The sequence below is a fragment of the Balaenoptera borealis genome (genome assembly GCF_965194805.1).
Source record: "Balaenoptera borealis genome assembly, chromosome: 16".
Classification (NCBI taxonomy): Eukaryota; Metazoa; Chordata; class Mammalia; order Artiodactyla; family Balaenopteridae; genus Balaenoptera; species Balaenoptera borealis.
This window is the reverse complement of record NC_138872.1, coordinates 52,674,255-52,688,411: the sequence shown is the minus strand read 5'-3', so window position 1 is coordinate 52,688,411 and position 14,157 is coordinate 52,674,255. Positions and strand designations below refer to the sequence as shown.

At 40.6% G+C, this 14,157-nt stretch overlaps 1 protein-coding gene across 6 annotated transcripts; it reads left to right on the top strand.

Moving 5' to 3' along the window:
• The first annotated feature begins 73 nt into the window (after nt 1–73).
• On the top strand, nt 74–13,227 carry ZNF200 (zinc finger protein 200). Of its 6 annotated transcripts, XM_082362198.1 has the most exons (6): nt 138–308; nt 1,026–1,352; nt 1,982–2,073; nt 2,394–2,517; nt 2,664–2,731; nt 10,943–11,140. In XM_082362198.1, exons 2-6 carry the CDS (start codon nt 1,106–1,108, stop codon nt 10,988–10,990), a joined length of 579 nt encoding a protein of 192 aa, XP_082218324.1. In that variant the 5' UTR covers nt 138–308; nt 1,026–1,105; the 3' UTR covers nt 10,991–11,140. The 6 variants fall into 6 exon arrangements, with proteins under 6 accessions (XP_082218322.1, XP_082218324.1, XP_082218321.1 ...); XM_082362196.1 differs by lacking the exon at nt 2,664–2,731 and having other exon boundaries at nt 74–184; nt 10,943–13,227; XM_082362195.1 differs by lacking the exon at nt 2,664–2,731 and having other exon boundaries at nt 138–184; nt 945–1,352; nt 10,943–13,227.
• Nucleotides 13,228–14,157: the final 930 nt, after the last annotated feature.

The following is a 14,157-nucleotide window of genomic DNA, read 5'->3' as shown; positions in this document are numbered from 1 at the left end:
CTCGAGCCTCGCCTTCTCAAGCGCAGACCGTTCGCTCCAAGCGAGGAGACCAGGCTTCCGCACCGGAAACGGGGCACCGGGCGTGACGTCACTGCTGCCTCGGCGCACGGCCTCCCAGAAGGCACCGCGTCCCTGCCGTCCTCCCCAACTGACGGCGGCGCACACCAATAGTCGCCGGCTGCCTGTGAGGACATTCCGAAGGGCGAGGGGTGGGCTTGGCCTCTCGAGCCTAGTTTCCCGGTCTCTCCCCGAGTCTGGGTCTCTGGGTTGTCCCCAGTGAGCGCCCAGGGGCGGCAGAACCCCAAGAGGTGAGGGATTCCGGGAGGGCGGGAACCAGGCTGAGGCGGCCTCTGGGGAGCGGAACAGAGTCTATTGCTAGGGGATCCTGGCCGGATAGGTATCCGGGAGCGCACCCCAGGCAATGCCACCAGCTGGGCTTTGCGGTGAAGGTGCCCCTTGGCCAGTGGGAGAGGCTGCAGAGCGGGCCTGGCTTGGTGGGCCCTACTGGGATGTCCCCTGTCGCTCTTACAGGGCTTTGAGGGTGGAAAGGAGTCAGCAGGCCACATGTAGACACCTCATGCGGCCTTGCGTTTGCTCCTTGAACCATCAGCAGCCCCCGGAAGGGCATCCGAGGGACCTGCGGTCCAAGGGACGCAGTGAGGCCAGATTCAGTGGCCCAGTTGACTTGTAAACAGATGCCCTCGGTATTGGACCCCTGATTTCCTGTCTTCTGGCCCATTGCTTCTTCTACCAGCATGAGTTAAACCTTTCTTCCCAGTGGAGTTTGCACTTCATTTTCTCATGAGGATGGCTCTTGAGGTTTGAACATCTTCTGCTTTCATTCTCAGGATATTCCTTTCAGGCCTTGCTAAGAGTATCGGGTCAGGAATCTTCCTTACGGTTCTGAGTTCCCTACCGTAGCTTATCTTTCCTTTTTGATTTAGATCTCATGTGGCCTCACTTTGCAAGACACATACTGGAGTGCAGGCATCTCCAGCCTGACTCATGGTTTCTCTCATCTGCAGCGTGACTGACAGGTTTCCTCCAGTAAGAGGTGACTCTTGAAGCTCTGCTGAAGCAAGTGTGTGTGTGATTTCAAGGCACGATGGCTGCAAAAGTGGTTCCTATACCACCAAAGCCAAAGAGGTCCTTTATACTGAGAGTTCCTCCTAACTCCAAGCTGGGCCAAGACCTACTTCGAGATGCTACTAGTGGGCCCAAGACCATTCACCAGCTGGTTCTGGAGCACTTCCTCACCTTCTTGCCCAAGCCAAGCCTAGTCCAGCCCAGTCAGAAAGTCAAGGAGACCTTGGTTATTGTGAAGGATGTGAGCTCAAACCTTCAGAACAGAGGTAAGAAACACATACTGTTTTACTAGAAGAGAAGGGGATAGTACTGGGGGCTGAGCTAGACTTCCCTGTTAGTAATGAATTCAAGTTAGGTTGGTGGGTGTCAGAAAAAAAGAGTTGATTCCAATAAGTCAACATGCCAGGGAGAGGGAGTATTTTTTTCTCAAGCTGGAGCTTGAATGGTTTGCTAAGTGTGTGTAAAGCCACAGAATAAACAGTGTGTATCTTTTCTGTAGTGTCAGTTTTACCCAGACACTGGGGGAGGGGGAGTATCTTTTTAGGATAAAGGAATGTGGATGAATTATTGAATTGACTTCAGCTTATGTGGAATTTTGTTAACTTTTGTGCTTGCTGTGGGCATCTTCAGACTTTACCTTTCCCCATCCTTCCCCTTAGTAGTAACGGGAATTTTAAAAGGTGCTTAGGGGAATATCCTTTTCGTAGTGAAGAGACCCCATATAGGTTCAAGACCCTGTGGTTTGTGGATTGATCTCTGACTGGGCTCATAGGAACAGAAAAAGCTTTGAGTTACCTACCAAAGGAATGAGGACAGCCTGGCTTCAAGGTGTGGATAGAGTCTCCATATTAGAGTCACTGACTTTTCTATTAACTACAGCTTCCTCTTTCCCCAGTGCAATCTCATACCTTAGTGAAGCTTCTACCCAGAGAAGGAATCCAGCAGAAACAGGAGGCAGTGTCTCTGTGTTTGAAAGCTGAGTCTGAGGTGGGTTCAGTTTTCCTGTTCACTGTTTGAGTGCATCACCTTCTCTACTCTTGCAGCCCTCCTGTGTATATAAACCCATTCTTGGGAGTCAGCAGGGAGATGGGGCTCTTTCTTCACTGCCTCCTTGGACAGTCATCTTTTTTTTTTTCCTCTGGCTCCTCTCTGAGCCTGGCTTTCCTATCTGCGTGGGACTTCTAGATCCCTTTTGCCATCCCTTCCCTGATCTTGGTCTTTCTTAACAGCAGGGCTGTCAAGGAACCTCTGTTACTATGTCAAGGAACCTCTGTTACTAAGAGGAAGGGGGCCTGTTGCTCTTTCAGGAGCTGGTGGTCTTTGAGGATTTGAATGTATTTCACTCCCAAGAAGAATGTGTAAGCTTGGATCCTGTTCAGCAGCCCACCTCAGAGATTCAAGACAACAGTATTGGGGAGATGATGTTACTGGGTAAGAAATCAAGTCCCTTGTGTGTTCAGATTGAAGGCTATGGGAAAAGCATGTTCTATTTCATCTTAGACTTTTTTGAGACATTGTTCACACCAGCTAAGTACATGTTCGTGCACATTTAATTTTTGATTTATTCCATGTGGCAGAGCCTTCTCCAGCTGTGAGTGGCCATTTTCCCTGTATCTTGGGGGCAGTAAGGAGGGGACTTCTCTTGGTAAGCAAGACTTGAGGTTGATATACTCACACATCAAATATTTAAACAGATAGAAAATACAAGTATACTGTTTCTGAATCTCTGCATCCAGTGGTATTCTCCCCACAGATATATTTTACATCAGTGTATTTATTAGACATATGACTAATTCTTTTAAGTCTTTTTTTTTCCTTGATGTTCAATAATTGTGAAGCCTACTAGTGTAAGAGAAAATATATCCCACTTTTGATGGAAATAACATCTGGCACTTATTAAGTACTTGTGTGCCAATATGTGCTAGACATTTCTAACTACTTTGCATGCATTTATTATCTCATGTAATTCTTATGATAGTACTGTGGGGTATAGGAATCATTACTATTTCATAGATGATGGAACTGAAGCAGAGAAAAGTTAAGAAATTTGCTAAAGGTCACACAGCAGTAGGTAGTAGAGCAGGGATTTGGACTCAGGGAATCTAACATCAGAGCTTACAGTCTTGGCCCAGTACAGTACTGCCTCCTTGCTGCATTTCTCATAGTTTCACCAGTGAATTTCCTATATGGTTGGTGAATGAAGCCTTCTTCATTTTTACTCATTTCCCAGTAGTGGCTAACAAGTGCTACATAGAAACTCATCTGGCAGCAGCTTCTCTGTAAGCTGCTTAGAGATGCTTCAGTTTTTCCCTAGAAATATACTGCTACCCTAGAGCCAGGGTCCCTCAAAAATCATTTTGCTGAGTGCCTAATACTTTTTACCTTGCCTTCAAGACTGGTTCTGAGGCTGAAATGGAGCAAAGAGTGGGTTTTGTGAGTTGCCTAGGGTGACAGAAATGCATAATGATTACTCAACTCTGTAGTTGTCTTATCCTGTATGGTTGGGGTGGTGGTACATAATAGGCCTGGTTAATTTCCCATAGATTATTATATGTAATATTTTCTTTATTTTAGGAAACCGTATAAACAGATCAGATTTATTACACTGAGTTTTTCCTGAGTCTTAGGCAAAGCTAGCATTTATTTTGGGTGACTGACTGTTGGGCATGTTGCCAACTCCAGGAACACTTTGGCCCTGCACGTTGAGGCCCTGAGACCCAGTCCTCACCCTCTCCTTTCCTCTCCCTTGTCCATACTCTGAAGCTGATGATTTAAGCTTAGAGTCATTCACCACATTTAATAAATGCTGTTTTCCCCTCAGGCAGGGTTGGGTTTTGGAGTTGATATTCAAGGTTAAAAATATATATAATGCTCCATTTCTACCCTCTAAGAGCTTCTAAGTTACAGTTGTAAAGAGCTATGATAAGTCAAGGCAGGATTTGGACCCAGGAGCAGAGTTCGGAAGAACACGGATTTGATTTTAGATGAGATTCAGTCCATGGCAGGAAATAAAATGAGGTTATCCTCTGGGCACTTGGACATTGGGGATTGGAGGTCAGATGTAAGGATGTAGAGATTTGGGAGTCATCAGCATATAGCTGATAGTTGAAATAGTAACATTTGGTCGGTTTGCAAAGGGAAAAGTGTAAGGGAATGAACCTCGTGGGGACAGGAATCAAAAGGAAGGCCCTTGACGGAGGAAGACAGAATTTGTGTTTCAGTCCAAGTAAACCACATGAAAACAACCAGAAAGGTTGAGCACTTAAATTCTCAGTGAGATAGTTCTTATGGTTGTATCTGCCCTCTACTGTGGTAAGAGAATATACCTTTCCAAGATTGATACAAATTGACTACATACTATGCAACAAAAACACAATAGAGTCCAAAGAGTAGAAATTATACATTAGGATCTATCACAATACAACTAGAAATTAATAATGAAATCAGAGAAAACAATTTCTTTCTACCAGTAAAGTTTAAAACTATTAAGTAACTTTGGGTCAAAGGAGTAATACAAATTAAAATCGCATAATTTTTCTGCAAAACACTATGTATCAGAATCTATGGTATAATCTAAAGTGGTACTCATAAGAATATGCAGGGATGTAAAAACATGTATACTGGTTTACAGAAATTAATTAAGCCTCTGGCTCAAAGTTAGGAAAACAAGATAAGGGAAAACAGGAACAAAATATTAATAAATACAAACTTAGAAATCAATAAGTTAAAAATAGAAAAAATAGAGGAACTAATAAGTAGAAAGATTTACACACAAATAGATAAACCAATTTCCATACAGGAAACTGAAATTGTCAAAAAACTAGTCCCACACACAAGAAAAAGGACCAGCCTTAGTTTCACAGAAAATTCTTGTAAATCTTTAAAAATTTGACAGTTCAAATTCTATGAGAACTCAGAGTATAGAAAAAGAAGGAAAACTTCCAGGTTCTTTTTATGACATTAGTGTAACAAAGATATCACAACCTGATGAAAATTGCAATGACCAAATAAGATTTATTCCAGGAATACAAAAATGATTTAGTCATAGAAAGTCTATTTGTTATAAGTCTGTCCATCTGAAAATAAAAAGGAGAAATAGCCTATGATCATTTTCATAGTTATTGAAAAGATATTTGACAAAATACAAACCTCTTCTTCATAAGAACACTTAACAAACTAGTGACTAATGGATACTTCCTTAATGGGCTACATATCCTTTCAGCCAGCATCATCTTTAATGGGAAACACTGGGGGCATTCCCACTAGAATTAGGAATACAACAGTGAAGCCCACTACCACTACTACTATTTAATATTTTGTTTCAGGTATTAGCCAGTGCAGTTAAATGAGAAGGAAATTAGCCGTATTATAAGAACTTAAGAGAAAGATAAAACTACACCTATTTACATACAATTGTGTAGCTGGAAAACCCTAGAGAATGTCTGAAAACTTATTCCAAATAATAAGCATTTAGTAAGGCAATGAGATGTAAAATTATTATACCGAAATCATTCATGCAAACACAATCATTTAGAAGATATACAATAGGAACAAAAAAGATTAAACACCTAGGAATAAACTTAAGAAGTGTGCAAAAATTGTGAGGAAAACTTTAAAACACTTCTAAAGGACACAGAAGTAGATTTGAATGAATGGAAAGAAGTATCATGTTCTTGGTGGGGAAGATTTTAACATAAAAAAAGGTCAGTTCTCCCCAAATTGATTTATGAATTCAATGTAATCCCTTTAACAAAACCAATAGGATTCTTTTCCCCTGGAACTAGGCAGTCCGATCTCAAATTCAAATGGAAAAATAACTACAAGTAACGGGGAAAATTGAAAAGAAGAGCAGTGGCGCAGGAGGGTTCTAGCCCTATCAGGTATTAAAGCAGCCTCTAAAGCCTGTCATGAAAACAGTATATAGTATTGGCATGTGACTAGATAGACCAATGGGATGGAATAAGAAGTCCAGGGACCTCCCTGGTGGCGCAGTGGTTAAGAATCCACCTGCCAGTGCAGGGAACATGGGTTTGATCCCTGGTCGGGGAAGATCCCACATGCTGCAGAGCAACTAAGCCCATGCGCCACAACTAGTGAAGCCCGTGTGCCACAACTACTGAAGCCTGTGTGCCTAGAGCCTGTGCTCCACAACAAGAGAAGCCACCGCAATGAGAAGCCCGCAGACTGCAACGAAGAGTAGCCCCCGCTCTCTGCAACTAGAGAAAACCCCGCGCACAGCAACGAAGACCCAACGTAGCCAAAAATAAACTAATTAATAACAAAATTAATTAAGTAAAAAAAAAGTGCAGAAATAGCTTCAAGTACACATGAGGATTTAGTTTGTGATAAAGTTGGAATCTCCAATCAGCAAGGTAAAGAGGGACTTTTTGATAAAAGGTGTTGTGACAACTTAGTAGCCATTTGGTGAATCATACCTTACTTTGCACACCAAGAAAAACTCCCAGTGGATCAAAGGGTGAAATCCTTTATAACCGTGGGCTAGGAAGACTTTTCTAATTAAGACTCAAAAATCCAGAAGTCTTGAAAGAAAATATCAATAACATAAATACATAAAAATTTTAAAACTTCTGTATGACAAAATAAAAAACAAATATCTGAGCAAATAAAATGCAGTAAATTGGAGATAAATATTTGCAACTTATATCAGACAAAAGCCTAATCTTCCTAATTAAGAATTTCTAGAAATTGGGAAGAGAAAGATCAACAGATTTTCTCAGAAATACAAATTACTCTAAAATACATGAAAGAGGGCTTCCCTGGTGGCGCAGTGGTTAAGAAACCGCCTGCCAATGCAGGGAGCACGGGTTCGAGCCCTGGTCCAGGAAGATCCCACATGCTGCGGAGCAACTAAGCCCATGCGCCACAACTACTGAGCCTGTGCTCTAGAGCCTGTGAGCCACAACTACTGAAGCCCATGCGCCTAGAGCTCATGCTCCGCAACAAGAGAAGCCACTGCAACGAGAAACCTGCACACGGCAACAAAGAGTAGCCCCTGCTCATCGCAACTAGAGAAAGCCCACACACAGCAATGAAGACCCAACGCAGCCAAAAATAAATAAATCAATAAATCAATAAAAGAAATTTTAAAAATAAAATACATGAAAGATGTCCAGCCCTACTCATAATTAGAAATGCAGATAAAACCTTTACTGAGTTATCTTTTTTTAAAAAAAAAAATCTCAGATTTATAGAAATCAGAAACTTAACACATTGGTGGTGAGGTTGTTGGGAGATGGGTATATCGCTGGTGGGCATGCAGAATGGTACAGTTCCTGTTTATGAGAATCTGTAATTACCCATATTACAGACGCATTTACCTTTTGATCTAGCAGACCCACTTCAGGGAATCTGAATTACAGATAATAGCAGTAGCACACATTCAAAATAATGTACAAACAAGGTTTATTCATTGTGGTATTGTTTGTAAAAACACAAAGTTGAAAACAAGTGTTTCTGCAGGGGGCTGGTTGAATATGGTATGTTTCCACACATGATACCATGATAATCTCTGTGCACTGGAATATAGCGACTGAAGTAAGGCAAGCAGCAGAAATATACATAGTGTACTACCTTTTATGTAAGAAAGGGGGAGAAAAAGAAAACGTATTGCCTAAAGAAACAATGGGAAAACAAAAAGAAATTAATAAAAACTGCTACCTGTCTGGGGAATGAATAGAATGGATGGGGAGAGGGATGAGAGTAAGGCTCTCTGTGTATACTTTCTCCTGTTTTGATTTTTTGAGCCATATAAATATGTTAGCTACTAAAATTATTTTATTTTTAAAGTTAGTACAGTAAAGGAAGGTAAAATACAGTTTCCCATGAACAACACAGGGATGAGGGGTGCTGACCCTCCCAGCAGTCAAAAATCAATGCATAATTGATAGTCAGCCCCCCATACCCGCTGTTCCTCTATATCCTGGTTCTGCATCTGCAGATTCAACCAACCTTGGATTGCATAGTACTGTAGTACTTATTGTTGAAAACATTCTGCGTATAAGTGGACTTTCGCAGTTCAAACCTGTGTTGTTGAAGAGTCAACTGTATTTTCATTGACCCTTTCAGAAAAACAAGAAAAATCATATGAGTTTCAACTAATTGTTCTGAAAACAGATATTTAGCTCTTTAATATAACCTAATGTTCATAATCATTCATAAAATGCTGATGGTAATTCCTGAAAACTGAGAATAAAGAAACCTGCTATCACTATTAATATCATTAACTAATTTTCTAAAGCAAGAAGATAAGAAAAAGGGGTTGAGAAGAATGAATATTGGAAAGAGAGGGAACCAAAATATGATTTGTACTTAGAAAATCTAAAAGGATCAACTAAAACATTATTATATTTAATAGTTTTAAAGTAGGTTGATAGGAATAAATATTTAACAATCAATAAATAGCATTCTTTTTTTTTTTAATTTATTTTTGGCTGCTTTGGGTCTTCATTGCTGTGCGTGGGCTTTCTCTAGTTGTGGCGAGAGGGGGCTACTCTTCCTTATGGTGCATGGGCTTCTCATTGCAGTGGCTTCTCTTGTTGTGGAGCACAGGCTATAGGCTTGTGGCACGTGGGCTCAGTAGTTGTGGCTTGCGGGCTCTAGAGCGCAGCCTCAGTAGTTGTGGCGCACGGGCTTAGTTGCTCCGTGGCATGTGGGATCTTCCCGGACCAGGGCTTGAACCCGTGTCCCCTGCACTGGCAGGTGGATTCTTAACCACTGCGCCACCAGGGAAGCCCAATAAGTAGCATTCTTAAATAAACGCAAAATAATGAGAGCTCTCATTCAGAATGTAAGATAGGAGTAAACTAGAGAAATGTTTTATTGGTAAATAGAAAAGAAGATTCTTAAATATTGGAGAGAAACAGGTCTAAACTGAAAAACTAAAATCATGTAAAATAAAGATAGCAGTGCCCTCCAGATTTATTTATACTGTAAATACACTCAGTCAAATTTGTGAAAAGGTAGAAGTGGATGTTCTGACTGGTTTTACCAATATTAGACATGTTACAAACAACAAACAGTGTGATACTAAACTCCAAATGTATTAGGGTTAACTGTAAAAATAAGTCATAAAAGAATGGCTAGGAGACTTCCCTGGGTGCACAGTGGTTAAGAATCCACCTGGCAATGCAGGGGACACAGGTTCAATCCCTGGTCCAGGAAGATCCCACATGCCGCAGAGCGACTAAGCCTGTGCGCCTAGAGCCCCTGCTCCACAACAATGAGAAGCCACCACGAGAAGCCTGTGCACCGCAACGAAGGGTAGCCCCCGCTCGCCACAAAAAGAGAAAGCCTGCGCACAGCAACGAAGACCCAATGCAACCAAATAAATAAATAAAAATACCTTTTTAAAAAAAAGAAAGAATGGCCAGGAAACAATAGAAATTTATCAGATTTTAAGACTAATTTTTTTTTCTGGTTTTAAGTTGTGGAGTTATTATAGAGGGAGACTTCCATTAATATATCAGTAGTGATTGATAAAGAGATTAAGATTTGTAATATATAAAATTTATTTAAATTTATAAAAGTCTCAGCCCAATAGATAAATTACTAGTTTGCAGTAATCAAAGTGCAAAGTAAAGCTACAATGAGAAACCATTGTATACCTATTAAATATTTGAAAATTATATCTACTGCCAGCAAGATTAGGTAAAATTGATAACCACATGTTGATGATTGTATTGAAATTTGTACAGCTTGTTTGGAAAGCAGTATAACAGTTCATACCAAGAGCTGTGATAAAAATTGGCATGTGCTTTGACCCAGCATTTTCATTATCCTAAGGGAATCGCTAAAAGAAATAATTTAAAAGAAAAAATTCTATTGGTGTGAAACTGCTAAATCCAGCAGAGATGCATATTCTAGCTTCAGGTTCAGTCACATTATCTAAGTGGTTGATTTAATCCTTTACTTTAATCTCAGTAAGTTGCCTGGAGTCAGACAAGTCCCTTGTCACGTCACCTGTTCAGAGCATACTTTTTTTGTTTTTCACTTTGTTGCCTAGTCTTTATAACTTGTTATTTTACACAGACTTTTTTTGGGAAATACAAATGCAGAAAAGTCTACAAATCCTAAGTGTACAGCTCAGATTTTCACAAAATGTACACATTTGTCTAACCACACCCAAAACTGACTATTCCTAACAGCCCAGAAATCCCACTGTGCCCTCTTCTCAGTCACTACTCTCCTTCCTCCCCAAAAATGACAACTATTGACTTCTACCATAGTTTCATTTTATCAATTGTAGTAATCCTTTAATGTCCAAATAATAATCCATTGTGTGACTATGCTATACCTCCTTTAGTTGTGGTCATTTGAATTTTTCCAGTTTTTCACTATATCGGATATTATAATATTACCTAATACTATAATATTTTAATATTTAATGTAGTGAAAACCTGGAAGTAACTCATCTTACCATTCACTTACTAGCCTCCTAAAGATTACAAGTAGTACCCTTCAGTATTTATGTCCTTTATCCCCTGGTCCTTATTAGCTCAGTGCTCTACACAATATAAGGTCAGTATGAACTTGTTGAGTGAGTAGTTGGTGCTTATTCAGAAAACAAACAAATGAAATCTTTTAATGTAGTCCCACTCATTCCAATTTTTAAAGAAAAGTAAAAAGAGGACTGTGTGCTTGCATTATGGGGTATGGAAAGATTTATCAGTCATGTATCCCACCCTCATTAAGGGTGGAAAAGTGTTGATGGCAATTATCGGCCAGTCCTCAGACTTCTGACTTTCAAGGTTATTGTTTCATGAGAAATCTGACGTGTTTTTTCCTGCCTGGTGTCATAGCCCTCAAAAGTTATTAAATTCTCTCTCTGTTTCAACAGTCAGTGACAGTAATCCTGAGGGTGAAGATCTTCAGAAAGAACCTGTAGAGAATGAAGATCAGAGAGAAAAGTCTTCAGATTGTGATGAAATTGATTGCTCCGTGGTCTCTGAGCAACCTCCAGATTGCCAGAAAGAGGAAAGACTAAATACATCCATTCCAAAGGAAAGGAAAATGAGAAATCTTTTAGTTACCATCAAAAATGATACTCCACTAGAGGAACTCTCAAAATATGTGGATATCAGTGTTATTGCACTTACCAGAAATCGGAGAACAAGAAGATGGTATACTTGTCCACTGTGTGGGAAACAGTTTAATGAAAGTTCTTACCTTATTTCCCACCAGAGGACTCACACTGGAGAAAAGCCCTATGACTGTAGTCACTGTGGGAAAAGCTTCAATCATAAAACAAACCTTAATAAACATGAGCGAATCCATACAGGAGAGAAACCTTATTCATGTTCTCAATGTGGGAAAAACTTTCGTCAGAATTCTCATCGGAGTCGCCATGAAGGAATCCATATAAGGGAGAAGATATTTAAGTGTCCAGAATGTGGGAAAACCTTCCCAGGAAACAAAGAATTTGTGATTCATCTGCAGAGTCACGAGGCTAAGAGGCCATATGGTTGTACAAAGTGTGGGAGGAGGTTTGGTCGGCTGTCAAACTGTACCCGGCATGAAAAAACCCATTCAGCATGTAAGACCCGAAAACAGAAGTGGGATCGGGAAAGGTCTGATGGTCCTGCCTCAACCTGAAATACTCCTTAAGGAATTCTGAATTCCCAGGCTATCTGAAAAGATAGAGATAAGAAAACCTCATTATAGCCAAAATTGGATAAATACCCATGTTTGCTGAAACCTCAAGTTTTTAGAAAATTCACAGGGGGAAGAAAAAAAACAAAAACATCCTCAAGGGCTGTACCTCAGTTAGCAACCAGGCGTTTTGGACTAGAGTGAGCTTTTGTGAACTTGTATAACAATGTACAGGTCACAGAGCCCTTTCCTGAAAAATGCTTTGAAATATGAGTCTGGGGGCTGCTTACCTTCAAGGTGAAGAGTGGTGAGTGTCCTGAAAGTATATCCAGCTTTTCCCCCACATAGGAATTCACACTTGAGAAATAATGTAAAGGTCCTTATCTGGAACTCTGTTCCCCTAAAAGAACCAAACTACTGATTTGTTAAGTCAACAGCTTCTATTAGCAACTCATATAACCCTCTAAGGATACCCTTAAAGCCTGAGAGTTGAAAGGGATTGTTTACTTTGGAATTTAGGAAAATACAGCAATTGAATGTCAAGGACGTATTCTGTCATTTGTATGTGATCTAAACTAACGATGAATTTCAATAACATTTGCAGTTTGTGGTGAAAAGTGACTGTTTTACAGAAATCCTTTCACAGCGTAATTTAAAAGTGTCTACTGTTCTCACTGTATTTTGTTCTGCAATTAATTGCTCACACAGCTCTCTCATGCCTTTCCCTTGCCAAAAGAAGTTTGGGTCGCTCAGGCCTGGCCACCCAGCCCTGCTCCTGGAAAAGCTCTTTAGAATCTTGCCCCTCTGTTGAGTCGAGAAGAAAACCTGCTAGGAAGGAAACCCCAAGAGGAGGAGGAGGACGTTGGCTTGGATCCATGGCTGGTCAATAAACTTGCCATATGCGTATTTCCCATCAGACCTTTGGCAATGGGTGGTCACTACCTCACAAGCGAAGTGTTTTTTACTTTTAGAAATTATGTCTCCAATAGCTAGCTCACATTACCCCTCAGGAGACAGGGTTCCAGTGTCCTCACTGTAGTGGATATTTGTTCTCTTTGGCCTCCTGATACCCAGACTTTCCTGACTTGTCTGCCAGAGGCAAGGCCAGTGGTGCCTTCACGGGACCGATCCTGTGGTGCGTCATTTTAAGGATTCTTGATCAGTCTTGCTCTTCTTAGATTTCCTAAGGTTTTACATTGGTATTTTGATTGGAATAGGTTAAATCCTATATATCAGTACTATTGGGGGAAAATTACCTTTACAAATTTTGTTTCCTATCCAGAAGCATACCTTTCCATTGATTAGAGTATTCCTAAGTTTTTCTAATTTTCTTCATGTAAGTTCTACACAATTTTGTTACTGTAAATAGTTTTTTTCATTATATTTTTCTAGTTGGTTATTGCTTTTACATAGGAAAGTTATTTTTAATTATATATTTGCAAAACTAGCCACTTCTCTGAATGCAATGTTCAGTAATTTTGTAATTTCTCAGTTCTGTTAAAATTTGTGGTTAAAAATTATACCATCTACAAATAGTAGTTTTGTTTCTTCCTTTATGCCTATTGCTCTTTTTTTGTTGTTAAAATATGTGGTTCTAAGCTTTGTTGTGGTACAAAGCATGCTAAAAGGACATTTTATGATACAATTCAGTCCTGAGTCCTAATTAAAGATAGAAAAACAAACCCCAACATTTAAAACCACACTAAAACAGGCTTTATCAATGTTGTCTTTCAAGCCTACTGTATCCTTTAAAATAAGGGACAAAACTGGCTGCCAGCATTATTCTCTTACTCCTTTGCAAGTCTGGCCAGGGTCCACCCAGTTATTGTGCAGAGGGACCCACCTGTGCACCCAGAAAACTTAAAAGGCTAAATGGCTGCCGGGCAGTGACAGGAGAGGATGAGGTCCCATGGGCAAGATGGTCCTGTTCCCTGCCCAACAGTCGGGCCACAAGGTCCCCAAGATGTTTGGGTTGTTGATGCTCCCGTGACCCAAACCCCCTCCCTACACCCAGCAAGTGCCTTCCGTGCCCCACCAGTAAAGTGTGCAAGGTCAAGGTCCCTGGGAGGGCACCCCGAGAAGCTGTTAGACAACAAGTAAGTGCCTGATAAGGAGCCTGACAACAGCTAATGAGAAAAAGTAAACACAACAACGAATGGTTTTCCAGTAGAGCAGCAAAGTCCAGTTAGAAAATACGAAGGACCAAAGATCCTATTCCTACAGCAGCTATAAATCTAAAGCACACATCATCTAAAGCCTTGGCACCAGGCCCTGGGTTGTAACGGGGAGCAACAAACCCATGGAGTTTCCCAGGGTGTGGGGTGCCGGTGGGGGCAGAAATTCAGTAAATCTCAAAAAGAGGTATGCAGCTACACACAAGTGCTACGAAGGAAAGGCTGCTAGGAGTGATACTGGTGGGTTTTCTAGGGAGGACTTCTGGGGAAGTGACATTTAAACTGAGAC

Excerpts from the sequence above, each read along its gene's own strand:
- ZNF200 (XM_082362196.1), top strand. The coding sequence starts at position 1,106 with ATGGCTGCAAAAGTGGTTCCTATACCACCAAAGCCAAAGAGGTCCTTT. Across the intron at positions 1,353-1,981 it reads CTCAAACCTTCAGAACAGAG|TGCAATCTCATACCTTAGTG; the intron begins GTAAGAAACACA and ends CTCTTTCCCCAG. Across the intron at positions 2,518-10,942 it reads TGGGGAGATGATGTTACTGG|TCAGTGACAGTAATCCTGAG; the intron begins GTAAGAAATCAA and ends CTGTTTCAACAG.